Here is a 16,487-nt window from a genome sequence, read left to right as displayed (position 1 = left end):
GATGCTGAGAAAAGAATGACAAGCTTTTTTGTGGAGCTGGTAGTTTAATGAGTTCTAACTAAATTTATTTTTGATCCATTAACCCGTATCTAGACTAAAAAATGAAAATCCATAGAAGATTACATAAAATCTGATCCAAATTCCGCATTAAAAGTAATGTTTGTATTTACTGAGTTAGTTTTGAGATCTCTGCTGTGGCAGACTTCAAACTTATATATGAATTCATTAAACTAGCTTTTGATATGTAGTGGGATTGCTCTGTTTTCTGCCCTCAGGTCTGTTGTGCGCTTCGCAGCAAGTCTTTTAGGTAAACTAGTGGACAGCCTTGCACCATCTATTACTAATGTTTTAGTTCAGGGCAAGCAGGTAAGTCTTTACTCTTCAGAAATGTATTAAGGAATGATATCAGAGAAACAAAATAGATGGGCTTTTTCATTTTGAAGGCCTCTGATGCTTCTTTTAAAAATACCCAGTGGCTTAAAAAAATCCTTACTGAAGAAGAAAATTCCAGAGAAAATAAAGATGTATTCAATACTTGTGTATTAAATACGATGGGCTAATAAATTTACTTTTATTTAATGACACAACAATATTGAAAAGACAATTCAGCATCTAGATAAGAAGGGAAGAGGCATGACTTACATCTTAGATTTTATATATCTGTCCTCTTACTTCACAAAAGCTGGAGTCAAGTAATAAAGCTTCTTTTTAAGACTTCACAAAGATGTAGCCACTCTCTGTAATTGAGCATAAGACAACAGATGGGTGGCAGTTAGGCAAAGTATTTCAGGATTTTAGTTTTCTGTTCAAAACAAAGTTTAGTCAGTGTTTCTTCCTTTCCTAAGGAGGACTTTTTTTTTTTTTCCTCGCAGCACAATAATTTTAATTAAGTTCATGAAGAGCTGTTTCCAAGTAATAGTAATTGAATATTATTATTTTTGTATTAAAATATGTGTATTTGTATACTTACCTATATGCAATGCTATTATGACAGACTTGTCTTTGTCTTACTCCAGACTGAGGTCTGGGTATGTGCTTCTGGCGCTACATAGCTATACAGGAAGATGCACCTGCATGCAGCATGATTTGTAGCTGTTTATTTTAACCTTACTTGCCTTCACTGATCCCTTGTAGGAGAAAAAATTACTGTTGCTGTGTTTTACTGACAGTAGATTAAAAGAAAATCAGATTTTTTTAAAAAAAAAATCCTTTTTTTGTGGTTAAACAATCTGGTACCATCAACATTTTTTCTTAAAATGAAGGCTACAGCTTTTAGGATGCTATTAGAAATAGGAAAACAAAAGTGTCAGAAATGAAAGACTATCTAAACCTAGTGTACCATTGTGCTTTTACAGCCAGTTTTGAAACCAAAGCAGTACTCTTATTTTCATTTGGGAAAATGTTCCATATTTACTGTGGTCTTTAGTAGATTTTGTTATTTAATAGCATCCAACTAACAGTATTAACAAGTGTCAGTCACTAACATAAAATTATTTTTGAACTGTGAAACTATAACAAGAAAAGCAGTGTTCATGAGGGGTCATTTCTGAATTGCTTCTACAGTGCTTTTATTCCTGTCCATTATCTTCTGAATTGTTTTAAATGTACCGTAGGTGACACTTGGAGCTTTTGGCCAAGAGGAAGAAGTTATTTCTAATCCCTTATCCCCAGGAGTGATTAAGAACATCATCTATGAAAAATGTCATTTACAAGATGAAAGAGAAGCTGTAGTTCAGCAGGAACTTGTCATACATATTGGCTGGATCATCTCAAATTCACCTGAACTTTTCAGTGGCATGCTGAAGATACGGATTGGGTCAGTAGAGTATCTACTTGTTCTTACTACTGGTATTGCAGGGGAACATAAATATGTCAGCAGAGATTGTTGGTACATTGCAAAAATGGTTTATGTAAGATGATGCAGCAACACTTGTATACTTCAATTCTACATTTCTAAGAAGCATACTTTAAATGAGTGTGCCAAAAATGGGTACACAACTAATCTCAAACTTGCCCGTCAACAGCGTGAAGGGGAGGAAGAGCAGTCCTTGCAGTAGCCCATTTGAAGCTTTCCTACAGCCAATACGGTGCACTATAGGATTTTTCAAAGCTTGATCCGTACCATGTTACCTTTAAAACCAAAACCAGTGTAGTGAGGTTAGATGCATTCTGTACAGCAAAGGAGCAGTGGCCAGTGTGCTGCCTCCAGGTCAGCCTGTCCTGCCGGCAGCCAACAGGCAGAATGTTCTGCCTGGCTCACCTAGTGGCCAAGGAGGCAGCGACCAGCTGGCTAACCAGACTGTGTGTAACGCAGATACAGTGAGTCCCTGTTAGCAGTGCAGGGGGTCGAAGGGTTCTGTTTTAGGTTGTAACTGGCCTTGTATCCATACCTGAAATAATAGAGTATGCACTTGAGTGTGTTAGTGGTGCTCCTGAGAATTTCCTACCTGGCAACAGATGTAAAGCACACTGTGTGCCATCCAGACTTTCCCAGTTGTGGAGCACATAAAAAGTCTGCTCACAGTTTGCCCTCTGTGCAGGGGCTGCAAGGCAATCTCTACAGAAATCCTTTCATCATGTACTAGGTACAGGTGTGCTGCACATGCTGAAGGCTGGTAATGAGCATGAATTTCATTACTGGTAAACACGGGATGTGGACAGAGCCCTGGAAGCGTAATGGATCGCACTGAACCAAACGCCAGTTCTTCCTTTACGGCAGGGTCGGTGACCCACGGGCAATGTAGATGCACGCAGGATGTGCTGCTGCCTGCCCACCTATCAGGCAGGTTAGGGGGACATGGCTGGAGGCTAGGGATGTACTGTACTGGCAGGGAAGGAAGAATCAACGGTTGGAGGACAGTAAGAGCTTCTACTGTCAGAGACCTTCAGGACTTGAGGAAGGAGGAGGGAAAAGTGCAGTCTAGGATTAAAGCTCCTGGACGAGGCCTTTAAAAGCTTTTTGCTCACTTGAGCAGTCACCTATGTCATGTAGGTTTGGGGCAAATGGGTAGAGACTGTAAATGCAATAACCTAGGAAGGCTGCAGCATGAATTTGATTCCCTTCTGAAACCACACAATTCTCCTCCAGGTTAACGTATGCTTCTAGTTGCATTCTCTGGTTTCTAGTAAGTGCTCAGCTCATAATATAGCCTTGTCTAAATCCATCTTAGAAGTCTGGCAACCATGAGAAAAATCCCTTGGAAACAGTGTTTCAAGGTACTTAAACTATCTCTTTTTAGAGTTTCAGCACAATCATCTGCCTAAAAAGATAGCTTGTTCTTTTAGAGTGTTGTAATGGAGACTTCGGATAATAAAAGCCTTCTGCAGTTCAAACGTATTTACCATTACAGCTTTTCCTAAAGTATTTTGAATCTGAATATCTGGTACCTGGCACAAGGAAGACATTGTTCAAGAGCAGTTCTCTACAGAAAATAACTTAACTGCCATGGTAAAGAAAAATGTGATTTGTCCTATAAGGTTGCTAAAAAACTTCTTTTTGTTCTTCAGAAAACCCCAAAACAACCCCCCCAACTGAATAATATCCCTGTTACAGACACACATAACACTTCTTGACTGTTCATCAGTGACATCAGTGTCCAATGCTATACTAAGTAGTTTAGGCTAAGCTATACATAGCTTAGGAACCACAAACCTGAATCAAGTTTAAAACATCATTTACCTCCTAGATTGTTCTATTTAGTTCTTTGATAAGGTGACCTACAAATAGTCTGTGCTGGAGTGTTATTATATTCTATGGTATCTGCATTTACTCTGCTACCTGCAGAAATCAATTATTTTTTCACATTGAGACAGATGCATTTGAATAAGCACTTCTTTGAAGAGGCCAGGTGCTGCTGACTGAGATTTACAGAATTAGTGAGAATGCTTTAAAAATCAGAAATTGTGTTCCATCTTCCATGTTTTCTTCACAGAGAAAATACAGCATTTCAGCATTGTAGGTAGATACCAGCAGTCATTTTTTCTAGCACACAAGATTCATGCTTCCACTTGAGCAACTTTAGCAGTACATTCCAGTCATCATAAAACAAAAAACTTTTTGAAACACCTATATTATATTTAACTGCAAGTACACCTATCCTTTTGCACGTAAATAGCTTTTCTGTACCCTCTACAGATCCATATTACTTCTCTTGCTGCCCCTTCCTCATTCTCTGTGGCTGATCCTTTTTGCAATTTTTTTTTTCTTTCTTCCAAGGTTAATGTTAGAGATTCAATTTCCTTTATTTCCGTGTTATCACCCACTCCAGTGAGCAAAATTAACCTTCTCGCAGAAACACCATACCAGTTTGATAATGACTTGATTTAGTGTCTTGTTATTGATTTGTTTTCAGGGTTTCATGTTGAAATAGATCAAGTTCCTGACAACCCTATTACTGTAAAAACCTCCAACCAACTGACTTCTACCCACCTCTTAGCAGTGACGAGCTCTTGACTTTGCTGTTTTGTAGGCCACTGCAAAGAGAAAATACCAGTGAATGACTTCCACACAGATACATTTGAGTCATCAGTGAAAAGAAAACAAATTCTTAAGTCAGTTGTGCTTATTAATCTTAGTAACAAGAGAATGACACTATTCACCCACTAAAATAAAAGTAGTGTGTTCTGGATAATGTAGTATGTCCGTGTTGCCTAATAATCTCTTGTATCTTGCACCTTCAATGAATGGTCCTAGAAACCTCAAATTTACAGCAACATTGAATCACTTGGCCTGACATCTCAAAATTCTGTGTAGTTACTAAGAACCCTTCAGAAAAGGTTGTGACTTGACTTACACAAACAAAAACATTCTGTACCTTTTAGGCTAAATTATTAAATGACTGTGGAAAGTGGCTATACTGATGACAAGGTAATTCTCTTAAGAGACTTTTTTGATAAACAGAGTAAGGCTCTTTGATGTAACCCAGACTTGATCAGGTGTTACATGATGGACTGTTTGAAGAAAAACTACTTAAGTTTCTTCTCCCTTTTGATAGTAATACCTACATGAACTGAAACAATGTAGATGGTAAAAGACTGGGCTCCATGCACAGTTACCTTGCTTCAGATTTTTCCATACATTATTTTGTCTTTGATATTATATTAGAAGCTGTAGCACTGTTTTTATATAATGCATAGAATAAAATTCTGTATTTTCCTTCAGCAATTTGCGAAGTTCTGTGTCTCTGATACCTAAGGCTGAAAAATCTTCACTGTTGCCATATTTTTATTTAATCAAGTCTTTTCAAAAGGGAGTAGCAAAAGAAAGAAAAGTGTGATAGAATTTCAAAGGCTAAAGCTATAAATAAACCCTGAAGTCTTTTAAAATGTAAAATAATTTAATTTTTATGTTTTGGGGTTTTTTTTAAACTCATCAGCAAAATGCATGCATATACTGTCAGTGCATAATTTTGAGTAGGAATCTGAACATCAAAAGGCAGGTAAATGTTTGTCTTAATGAATGTGGGATGTAGGGGAATATGTGGTCAAAGGTATCTTCTCTATGAAAAGCATGCCTCACAACCCGTTTCTTAAAATTTATGCATTATCCCGTTCAGTTTGTATCATATTGCAAACAAACAGAAAATCTGAGTAAATTCCACAATACAGTAAGAGTAGTAGAGTGTTTGTTACTTTACGCATGTCTTGACAGCCAAATAACAGGACCATATGGAATGGGTATGAGCTATTTTATTAGACTAATTTTTCATCCTTGGACACTTTGTATTTAATGAATAACTGTATTCCTACCTTTACTTCAGATGGATTATCCATGCTATGAAGTATGAATTGAAAATCCGTGCTGGGGATATGCCAGCCAAGGACTTATACCAGATGTCCCCGAGTGAAGTGAAGCAGCTTCTGCTGGATATTCTTCAACCACAGCAGCAGGGGAGGTAATGAGATGTGTGGGTTTGTGGCACCTGTTTTCATGCATAATAGGCTGTTCAAGTAATTTTAATTTCTGAACTACTTCGTATACATCTCAAATCACCAGGCATCTGTAATCAGCAATATACTTATTTAAGGAAAGGTAGCAAAAATCCCCTTTTTTGTTCTTTCACCTGTGTCCAGGTTCTACAATTGTTTCTTTTATTTTGCGTCTTCCCTTTTGAGCTTTATTTTTGTGGAAGTCTTACTTTATAGTAGTAACCTCTATCCTTTGGCAGTAATGTGAAGCATTATGTCTTTGATGGAGGGAAAGAAGACAAAAATTACTCAATACTCTCTACTTAAGTAACTTGTAAGAACAGTTTGTCTGCTGTTCAGTGCCTTCTTTCTTCTAGCTTATTTTATGAATTAAAAACAGATGTTCTCTAGAATTCCCAAGAGACAGCGATGCTGCCTGAAACTCATAATCTTTTCTCCAAGCTGTAACTAGTTGCCAAAAAGAGCGTTCATTGTGACACAAAGCGTGCAAGACAAAAGTTAAAATATTTCTACTTAACGATATTGACAAGAGTAAAGTCAAAAGTCCTCCTGTAGGTTTTACTTCTAGTTAAGTGAGATTAAACTTCGGCACATAATACTACTGATAATTTCTGTAGTCCTTGACCAGATTGACAATGGCCTTCTCTCTCAACAATGAGGAACTATACCATGCATCATAGCACTTATGTTCCTGCTTAATTCAAAACACATTCTGTTTATTTCCCCTATCTATAATGCCTGAGAAACAAGCTCTTTCGTGTGTCTGCTCTCTGTTATTTAATTTGTGTGATGCAGAATCTCTCAGTCTAGCTGACTATGTGCTGTCTACCTCCCACATGCTATTCAGTGTCTTGGTTGTATTATCAATGCTTGCTGTTTAGATGCTGTTTCTACTCATTTATGTTGACATTGCTCCTCTAAAAACTTAGCAAAACAACTCTAGGTTTCTCTTTGCCACATTTTCCATTAAATATTATGCTATTTAGGAAACAATCTGGTCAATCACAGTAAGCAATTCAAGCACCATCCTTCATTAGAAATCTTACCTGAGTTGTCACAGTGCCTTCTGCTTTTGATTCCTTTGACATACAATAGCTGTGTCAGCAAAGAGCACTCTGGTTGATTTTCTGAGGATGAAGATTCTTTTTTGAGGGTTATCTGAGTACAATAGCTAGCCAGCATATCCTTCAAAACTTCCTATCTTTAACTTCTTCCTGTACCATATTACTAGCTCATTTTTCCTGTCCTATTAGTGACTTGTTTTTAAAAGTTCTTTTCATGACAGGAAATACAGAACACTTTTCTTTCTGTGACAGTTTTTCCTACTGTTGTGATTGTTAGAAAAATCTCTGCTACTGTTATACCATATGTCACTGCCAATTAATTTGTCACAGAGGAAAGGCTAGTGGTATATTTACCTCCCTAACAGTCCCTTCACAACTAACTTCTCTCCAAGCTGTCATGAAGGGTAAAAGTTTTGCAATTTTCCTACCTCTTACACCAGGCTCCAGGATATGATACCATATATATCTATATATGTCTTGCCAGAGTGCAGACTTCCACAGGTACTCCTTTTAACCTGTTTATATGTAGGTCACAAGATTGCAAGTAGCCTTTTTAAAACAGAGCACTCTTCTTCTAATGGTCCAAACAGTTATAAAACTCATTTTGCTCACACAGTTTACAGGACTCTCTTCCTTTACCACAGTAATTTAGATAGGGTAGACTGGAGTACTTTCAACATCTTCAAATGCTACTTTCTTTGATTAAAGAAAATAACCTTTTATTTCTGTCACAACTTGTGGTTTTGTTTCTATGAATGTTTTCTTGTTCTAGTCCGAGGACAGAGCTGTGCAGAGAATGAGATAGAACTGTCATAGCAGGCACAAGATTTTGACAGCTAAGTGTTTTATTGAGAAGTGATTTATGAAACATTTTTTCTTAATTTGTCATATTAATCCAATACAGTTATACAGGAAAAAAAAAACCCAAACCACTGCATATTGGCTTGATCCTGGCAGTGGTAAAGTAATTAGAAGTCAACAGTAAGTCAGTGACAGCTATTGTATCACAAGTGCTTTAAGGCCTTTGTTCTCATAAAGCATATCCTGGTTACCCAAAACTCAAACCTGTTCAACAGATGCACCACTTGGTGTTACTTTCTCCCTCTGCCCTGCCCCCCCTTTCTTTTCAAGAAAAACCAAAACCAAGACAGTGTTTGCTTGGTCTTCTAGTGCTGGGAGCTACATTAAGAAACTTAAGAAAAGTGTAGGAATACACATGGAGTTGTCTGAATTAGAGTTCTCTTTTCTGGTCGGATCTCAGAAGGAATTCTCACCATTTCTCCAGTATTTAAGGTTTTTCAGCGTAAGATCTTTTTGTTATTTCATCAGGCACGCTGGCATAAACAAGTAATTTTACTGACAAGTCATTTTTTTCTGAACATATCAAGTTAATCTCGTAATACAAACAGAGGAAAAATTAAAATCCCAAAAATATTAGTACTGAATTTCATTTGAGCTAGGCTACAAAAGTTCTGCAGAACAATGAAGTTAATGATGTTGACCAGGGCATTTCCCTTTTTTTGTTCTTTTTCTCTTTTTGAACAGCCTAGCAGAACCAGTCTTTGAAAGCCACATTGCCAAGCAGTAATTTAAATGTAGTTTTCCTAAAAAACAAAACAAAACCCCAAACAAATCCACAAAGGTAAATAATGTGTAAAGTACTCGTTCCCTCTTACTAAGGTTATAAAAGAGCTGTTTGTGACCTGAAAAGACTTTTAATTTTTTATTTATTTATTTTTTAAAAACCCCAACCTTTTGCAGGACTATACAACTAAGACACAAAAGTATTAGTTGCTTTACATCACAGCCTTGCTTCCTAGGGAAGCTCTCACTACTATCTTACAATTTAAAAATAGATTTTCTACTTAAACTCTAAAAACCAACTAAGGACAGTAACTTTTAGGAATACTTTTCTGTCAAAAATGTGCAGTACTGCTACACAGGTTTAATTCCATACTGTGACTCTACCAATTAAAATCATACCCATGGCTGCTACTTCTTAAAGTTCCATTGCTTGTGTCTCAAACATTTTGGCTAAAGCCCCATTGCTGTAGTAATGCTGAGAAGGACAATTATGAAAATAAATTCCAGACTTCATGGTTGTAAGTTAAAAAAAAAAAAAAAAAAAAAAAAAAGACATGGGGAGAGTATGCTTCTGAAGGCAAAGAAAATTTGTAATTTATGCAGAATGTAACTCAGTTTGTTCAAAGCTTTAGTTTAACAAAACCATTCTGTTGAATTTTCTAACTTTACAGGCCACTTGTTTTTCTGCATGCCATCATAAAAAAGCCTACCTTCAGCAATCCTGACAAAATGCGTTCTTCTAACCTAGCATTTAAATCAGAATGATAGGTGTTTCTAATCCATTATCTATTACATTTTGTATTTCATAGATGCAGAATTTCATTGAGCTATAAATACATCATGAATTGTTTTGCCTATTGTAGTATGATAAAACGAATTTTAATATTATAGTTAATACTGGATTTTTCTGTGTGTATAAATTTGGCTGTCATAGGTACCACACAGTGACTTCTGTTTTATGTATGGTTTAGTTTATGGTGACTTAAATTGATTAGGCATAATGAATTCAGCCTACTACTGTTACTGTACTGCACTGGATAGATTTCACAGTTAATTCTTTTCCTTCAGTTACATAAAGCACAAGCACACACCTAAGAATAACATTCTAACCTCTATATGCTGAGCATCTTGATTTTGGTTGCTTTAGCAGAAAGCACAACATACACTACATATCTATCATGAATAAATATTTGATGTCACTGCTTACCTTACTGGCTTACACCACAGAATATGGCTGGTTCTGCATCTGTAACAGTTCTTTACTTCAAGTTCTCCATTTCCTTTGTCCACAGAAGCTGGCTAAACAGAAGACAGATAGACGGGTCTCTCAATCGAACTCCTGCTGGATTCTATGATCGGGTGTGGCAGATCTTGGAGAGGACCCCTAATGGTTTAATAGTGGCAGGGAAATTTCTACCACAGGTAAAACTGGCAGAGATGCTCAGTTATTGCTGCTTTACCTGAGTATTAATGTCAAATTTTTTTACCATTAATGTCTATTTTATGCCATAATGTATTACTTAGGGTAATTTTTCCTGTTATGATTTAAAAAAAAAAAAAAAAAAAATCAAGTTTTCTTTTTGGTTCTGAGTAAAATACAGTTAGAATAGAATGGAAGTCAGTAATTTCTATTAGAAAACCTTTATAAAGGCATAAGTCTAGAAGATCCTTTCCAAGACGTGGACCTTGAAATCTGTTCCCTTTTTGATCTTCCAGTGGTCATATTTCTTAGTTGAGTATTATTCAACAAGCACATAGGCTCTAACTGGGGGTGGTTTTGATTTACTGCAAATGGTCTTTGAGTAAAAGTATTATTTGCTTTTCAGCAACCAACTTTATCGGATATGACGATGTATGAAATGAATTTTTCCCTTCTAGTTGAAGATATGCTGCAAAATATCGACCAGCCGGAATACAGGCAAATTATTGTAGAGGTCTGTGGCTTACAGTGAATGAAATTTTATAATGTACATGAGTATGTTACAGCTTAAAAGAAAAAAAAAAAGTAACTGAGGCTCAGATATTTGAAGAAATACCATTTTAAATATAAACAATTGCTTCAGTGGTTTCTACATAGATTTTTGTATGATTAAACAGATTCCTGTTAACATGTTCAGAATATACTAAGTTCTTGATGTTCTTCCCCTTTAGCAAATACGTGAATATTAATGACAGTGCCAACAGAATTAGGTCACAGGAGTGAAAACTAATAAGAATAATAATAACAAAGCGGCTTTCTTTCGAGTCCCTAGCCCATGCCTTTTCCAAACAATTTTCTAAGTCTAGGGAAAAACTGCTCTAAACTATCAGTTTGCCCTGCAATAGAGTTGTCTTTCCCATTTTGCTGAGGCTGTCTAGGAAGTTGCTTTATGCTACCGAATCAACTAACTTGCAGTTCCCTTATGTTCCCATACCTAACAGTAAAGCAAGCCGCTGTTTAAACTCCCTCCCCACGACTGCACATAGGTATACTTTGTGAACACATCAAGAGCATCTGTACCCTTGGTAACCGACATCTGTGCTGCCAGCAGCGTTCATTGTTAGTTCCCAAGTATATGCCTCTGGTGCTGTGAGGATTCCTCCACAGGAAAATCAGATCTGTGTCAATACTAATACCGGCTAACAACTAACGGTCATGCTGCCTGCTCGAACATCCCCAAAGCTTGCTAAAAGATAATGCAATTAACAAAACCCATAGACTCTATGACCAATATAGACTCTACTACCCACTTTTTATGATCACGACAGGCCACTCATCATGTTCACCTTCCTATTTTAAACTTCTTTCAGATATAAGGAATGTAAACTCTCTTGAACTGAGACTTTTTATTGGTGTCTATTGACTTTGGTTTTTATAAACATTGTCATAGTACGATTGTTTCATATGTGATTATGCCTCAGAACATCGGATGCTGAGGTTCACTGTTTGCTGCTTTTCACCCTCTCCACTGGCTGAGCACCAGCATTAGCGCAGCCACACAGTGAACTGAATAAAGTGAAAAATAACTTCCCTGGCTCCCAGCAAAGTTAGATGTTAATGTCAATCATTTACGCAGCCCTTAACTAGGCAGTCACCAGAAATGGTAATCTTTCGTAAAAGCCTGCTTTTTCAGTGATTCTTTTATCAAAGTCAGAATTCTATTATCTGTGCACTATTACCTGTGCCATTATTAAAGAGCTTCCTGCTTGAAAGAGTCATATGCAATTATTAACAGTGCTTTTATGTCACCTGAATTAAAAAAAAAAAAAAAAAATCAAATTTAAAGTCTTACAGTCTTTTTTCTGCCTTCCAGTTGTTGATGGTTATATCTGTTATTTTGGAGAGAAATCCTGAGCTAGAGTTCCAGGACAAAGTGGACTTGGACAAAGTGGTGCAAGAAGCCTTTCATGACTTTCAGAAAGATCACAGCAGTCCAAAGGGAGCTGAAAAACAAGTGAGTAAAATATTACTGTCTTACAATATTTACCATTCTCAATTAAGCTAGTTAGAAATGTTAATTCTGTGCTGTTCAGAATAAAAAGCAATTGATAGGAGTTCAGAATGGAACACAAATAAGAAATGAATATACCCAAGTGCTGCACAAGCCTGCAAAGAGCCTACAAGCAGAGATAAAAGATGTGCATGCACGTTACTGCCGAATTGTGAATTTGAACTGGTATGGTAAGAACACTCACAATGTTACATAGCTCCGAAATGAAAGTCTGAGTAAAGCTGAAATAGTTATAATACTCCTTAAAGGGGAAAGAATTAGTTAGGGGGGACACTAGAATAGAGAAGAGTTAAGAATAACAAAAAAAGAAGGAAAAAACTAAAGCTCAGCAAGGAAGCGTGAACTTAGGATCTTATGTACACAGATACTAAGAAAAATTTAGTAACCAGAGAACTTATATTGACAATACTAATTCAACAACTTGAAATGCAAAACTGGCTTTAGCTACTGATTTTTGTGCTATAGTTGCATTCATGACCTAGTGAGTTTTTAATCTCTAAGGCTTAAAATCCAAGTAAATGAAACTTGATCATTAAGTACCATTTAAGATTTACTTCACTAGGATTTTAGGTTTTATGCTTTAAAGACCTCTAAACATTCTTGCTACAAGTTTTGGTGCCTCAAAGCTCTGAACTTCTGTAATAAAGCCAGGTTCATTGAACTGGTTGAAGGAAGAAATAGGAGTAAAGCAGTGGGACAAGTCCCTGTGCCACTGAAGATGATCTTCCTTGCTCTGTCTGGCACTTTATTGTGCACAATATATTCAGAGATATCTGTGCTAGCTCTGAATAATCTATTGATTCGTAACACACTGATATGCAACGGCACTTCCTAAAAGATGAGAAAAGATGCGCTCCTTAACAATTCTTTCAGAAGTTTCAGCGTTTATTTATTTGCCTCTACTTTTTTGTAAGAAGATTTGAAAGCAAGCCAGATATCCAGCCTTAGCAACATCTCACCTTACACAATACCTTTGTTTTTAAAAGGACACAGTTTTCTTGAAGTTACGATTCTTTTGGAGGGTAATGACTCTGTGGTTGCAGCCATAGCAAAATCAGACTTATCATCCACACAAATGGCTATTAAGTGCCAGCTCGGCACAGTATCTTGAATATGCTACTGACCTCTGTGACAAGCTGTAAAGCCCCAATGGCTATAAACAGAAAGAAAAATCCCATGCAAAACCCAGTTTTTACTGGTGCTGCCCTAGCCTCTGTTAAAGTGATGGATTTTTTTTTCCTAGCTCAGATCTACTTAGAATAATGCCTTTTTGTCTCTTAGAAAGAAATCAAAATTTATAGTTATAAATATTATCTTTAGGATAGTTGCTGGAAATTCCAACTCCTTGCATCAAAATTTTCTGGAACCTGGCTCTCCCATATTCCCAGGTATATGCCTGCTGGCAGTTAACTGTAGCCTATTTAGGATTGTTCTGATGATATTCCATCTCAAGTTTTCCTAACACTGCTAAAAGAACTCCTAATTAGTCTGAAGTATGCTCTTCCATTAAACTGACTTGCTAATGTTTTGAACTTTGTTAATTCCCTGTTAACATGTAATAAATGTCCAAAGTATTTAGTCCAGTAATTTCAAACACTCCCTAAAACTACCAAAGTCTAATATTTTCACCACACAATCTCTGCCCTTGATTTATAAAAGTAACCAATTTCCTGAATTAAAATGTTGAACGTTTATTATAGCAGCCAATATATAATTTGAGAATAAGCATATGTTTTAACAATATCATTAACTGTGCAACACAGGTGTTCAGTGAAGGAAACCTATTCTGTTGATCTGATTAATGAATTAGTTCATGTGCTACCTGTGGTTTGGTTCTTGCATTTAAAAAATATTTTTTTTCTTCCAAATAAATCTTTAGCTGGTATCTCTACATGTACACCTAAGGACCTGGCTCACAATCATGCTGTGGCAGCATAGTAATTTACCACATAGTAATCATCTAGCTGCATGTTTTACAAGAGCAGTTGTTCTCTGACACCCATTACATTTTTAAAAATATTAAGAACATGGTAGCTGTACAGGACTGGACAGTTCAGTAAAGAAATGCAATGCATTTTTATAATCTGTTCTCCACATGTTCAGGTAAGTAAAGGTGGGAGAATTCTAAAAATTGAGCAGACTTATACTATAGCTGTAGAGTCTGAAAAACACATTTGCATTTCTAACATATTTGTGATGTTCCTCTTGTTTGCCTGTGTTTGGCTGCTTTACGTAATCAACACTAACAGAAACCTCTTTCCCTGTCCTGCAGGATGACATGACTGCATTCTACAACACTCACCCAATTGGAAAAAAGGGAACATGCAGCTACTTGAGTAAGGCTGTCATCACTTTATTGCTGGAAGGGGAAGTGAAACTAAGCAATGACGATCCTTGTACCATTAGCTAAAGCTTGAAACACAGCACAGGAATTGTTGCTTCATTTAGTGTTCTAGGTATTTTTCATGCATGTATTAAAATACTGTTTTGAAAAGTAAGCCTGGCTAGTAATACAAATGCATACTATCCCTTGCTGAAAGAAGTGCCATTAAAGACACAAAGTGCCACCTAATTTTTTCCTTTCTCAACTATGCAGCATGAAACGCTGAGCACAAGAAGTTAGTCCTATGATAATTGATTAACTTGAATGGGATTGTATTTATGATCTTAAATTATGCATTTAACTTAGTTGGTAACTTCAAGAGAAATGCAGTATGAGATTTTGTATTTATACCTCTATTTATAATTACAAACAAGTTTATTGTAAATTCTAAATGAAATTCAGAACAAAACATAATTAACATGCAAACCAATCAGTGTGGAAATACGAAAATAGGATTGTTTTTTCCAACACAGAAATAGGAGGTGAAAGTTAAACAGTTGTTCTTTAAAGTTTTTCTGTGTTAGTTCAACTGACAGCATACATTTAGGGCTTTTTTTTTTAGTTTACCAGTTGATAAATTGATACAGATTCATTCTAATAGAGATAAAAAGTTACTCTAACAATAAATATCACTGCAGTTTCCCAATTGTTGTTTAAACATCTGTAAGTTAACAAGGCAAACATATGGTAACAAGATAAAAGTTTATTTTAAAAAAATAAAAGGCAAACAAGCTGTATTTAAAAGTAACACCAGTGAAGAAAAAGCTTTGTATTACATAAGCTATCAATGCATTAAAGAATTAAAGATACATTTATTTATCTCCTAAGTGTGTGAAAACACTGTATGCTATATGCTTTATTTTGGTGAAAGTAATAAAAAGCAAATGCTTGTAAAAAAACCTGTCAATAAAAATACTTTTAAGTTACATGCCAAGGCTCCTGTTGACTTGAATGACAACCTTTAATGAGCTACTAGAACCACCTTGAATAGATCATCAAAAGTGCCTCTTTTAGCAGCATAAAATATACTAAAGTTTTAGAACTGGTCCTCAAACATTTTGGTTATTAAATTAATAGTGACCAGCTACAACTCAACTGTCAATAAACTGTTGCCATAGTGATATTAAAGGCAGGTAGTTTAACTTAAGAGAGCAAGGGCAAAACTAATAGCAAAAGTGATGGAGTGAATCTGGGCACACCAGGAGTATTTCTTTGAACACACTTAGGTAGTGGTTAGTGTTTTCCTGATTTGCAGAACTTCCCCAGAAATCACAGAACCAATCCTTCTCCAACCAAACCGGTAGAAGAATTTGTTGTTGAAAGAGAACGCTAAAACATTAACCAATTTCTTGTCAAGTGATGTATAGAATGAATAAGGTTGAAAGAGCTAATTTTGGGCTAACAGAGTAGTGGTCCTACTGCTCTTCCTTGCTGTTATACATTTATCATTCAAAGAATAGTGGAGAGGTGGCAGGGGGGATGAGGAAGGAAAATCCAGAAGAAACACACACTACTCACTGTTGAGTACATTACTGTAGTGTGTTAGTGCATTTAACAGAAGAATGTTGTCTGAGGGGCTGCAGCATTGCTCTAACTCCAGCAAGAAGACTACGATTAAACAGCAGACTCAGTTGGCAGCAGTTCCAAATACAGAATGAGCCGCTACTTTAAACAGCAATCCAACATATCCTCACGTTTTTGTACTTCATTACTGCCTTAGCAGTTACCAACTGCAATAAATTCCACTTGCCTTTTGTTTGTTTGTTTAGAGTATTGCTTGCAGATCTTCCACTGGTCATGGATCAGTGATTACATAGGTAGCAAGCATGTCCACTTCTAGTGTTTTTTAAAATACTCTGAAATTGATGTACCTCTTGCCACACAAACACAAAATCTAATTCCTGTCTACAAACTGTAAATCCTATTGAAAGGAAACAATCCTTTAAATACAAAGCCTACGAATTACTTCAGGAGCACCAGCATTTTGCTAGACAGTAGCACTGTTGTTTGGTTTCGCAGTTGCCTGTAATTTAAAAT

General features: G+C 36.3%; 1 protein-coding gene across 6 annotated transcripts in view; it reads left to right on the top strand.

Moving 5' to 3' along the window:
* Nucleotides 1–15,376, top strand: part of PHKB (phosphorylase kinase regulatory subunit beta) — an 84,579-nt gene extending 69,203 nt beyond the window's left edge. For 4 of the 6 annotated variants that reach the window (XM_086468914.1, XM_086468915.1, XM_086468917.1 and 1 more), the window contains 7 exons: nucleotides 276–366; nucleotides 1,614–1,816; nucleotides 5,760–5,894; nucleotides 9,869–9,998; nucleotides 10,403–10,510; nucleotides 11,870–12,010; nucleotides 14,340–15,376. In XM_086468914.1, the coding sequence (XP_086325040.1) occupies nucleotides 276–366; nucleotides 1,614–1,816; nucleotides 5,760–5,894; nucleotides 9,869–9,998; nucleotides 10,403–10,510; nucleotides 11,870–12,010; nucleotides 14,340–14,477 (946 nt within the window). In that variant the 3' untranslated portion in view covers nucleotides 14,478–15,376. Of the gene's footprint in view, nucleotides 1–275; nucleotides 367–1,613; nucleotides 1,817–5,759; nucleotides 5,895–9,868; nucleotides 9,999–10,402; nucleotides 10,511–11,869; nucleotides 12,011–14,339 lie in introns of those variants that run through there. The other 2 variants (XM_086468916.1, XM_086468919.1) reach the window with 2 other exon arrangements.
* The last annotated feature ends 1,111 nt before the right edge of the window (nucleotides 15,377–16,487 follow it).

Source organism: Leptosomus discolor, chromosome 8 (assembly GCF_034619465.1).
Source record: "Leptosomus discolor isolate bLepDis1 chromosome 8, bLepDis1.hap2, whole genome shotgun sequence".
Taxonomy (NCBI): domain Eukaryota; kingdom Metazoa; phylum Chordata; class Aves; order Leptosomiformes; family Leptosomidae; genus Leptosomus; species Leptosomus discolor.
The sequence above is the reverse complement of the archived record's forward strand: the minus strand, read 5'-3'. Positions and strand labels throughout refer to the sequence as shown.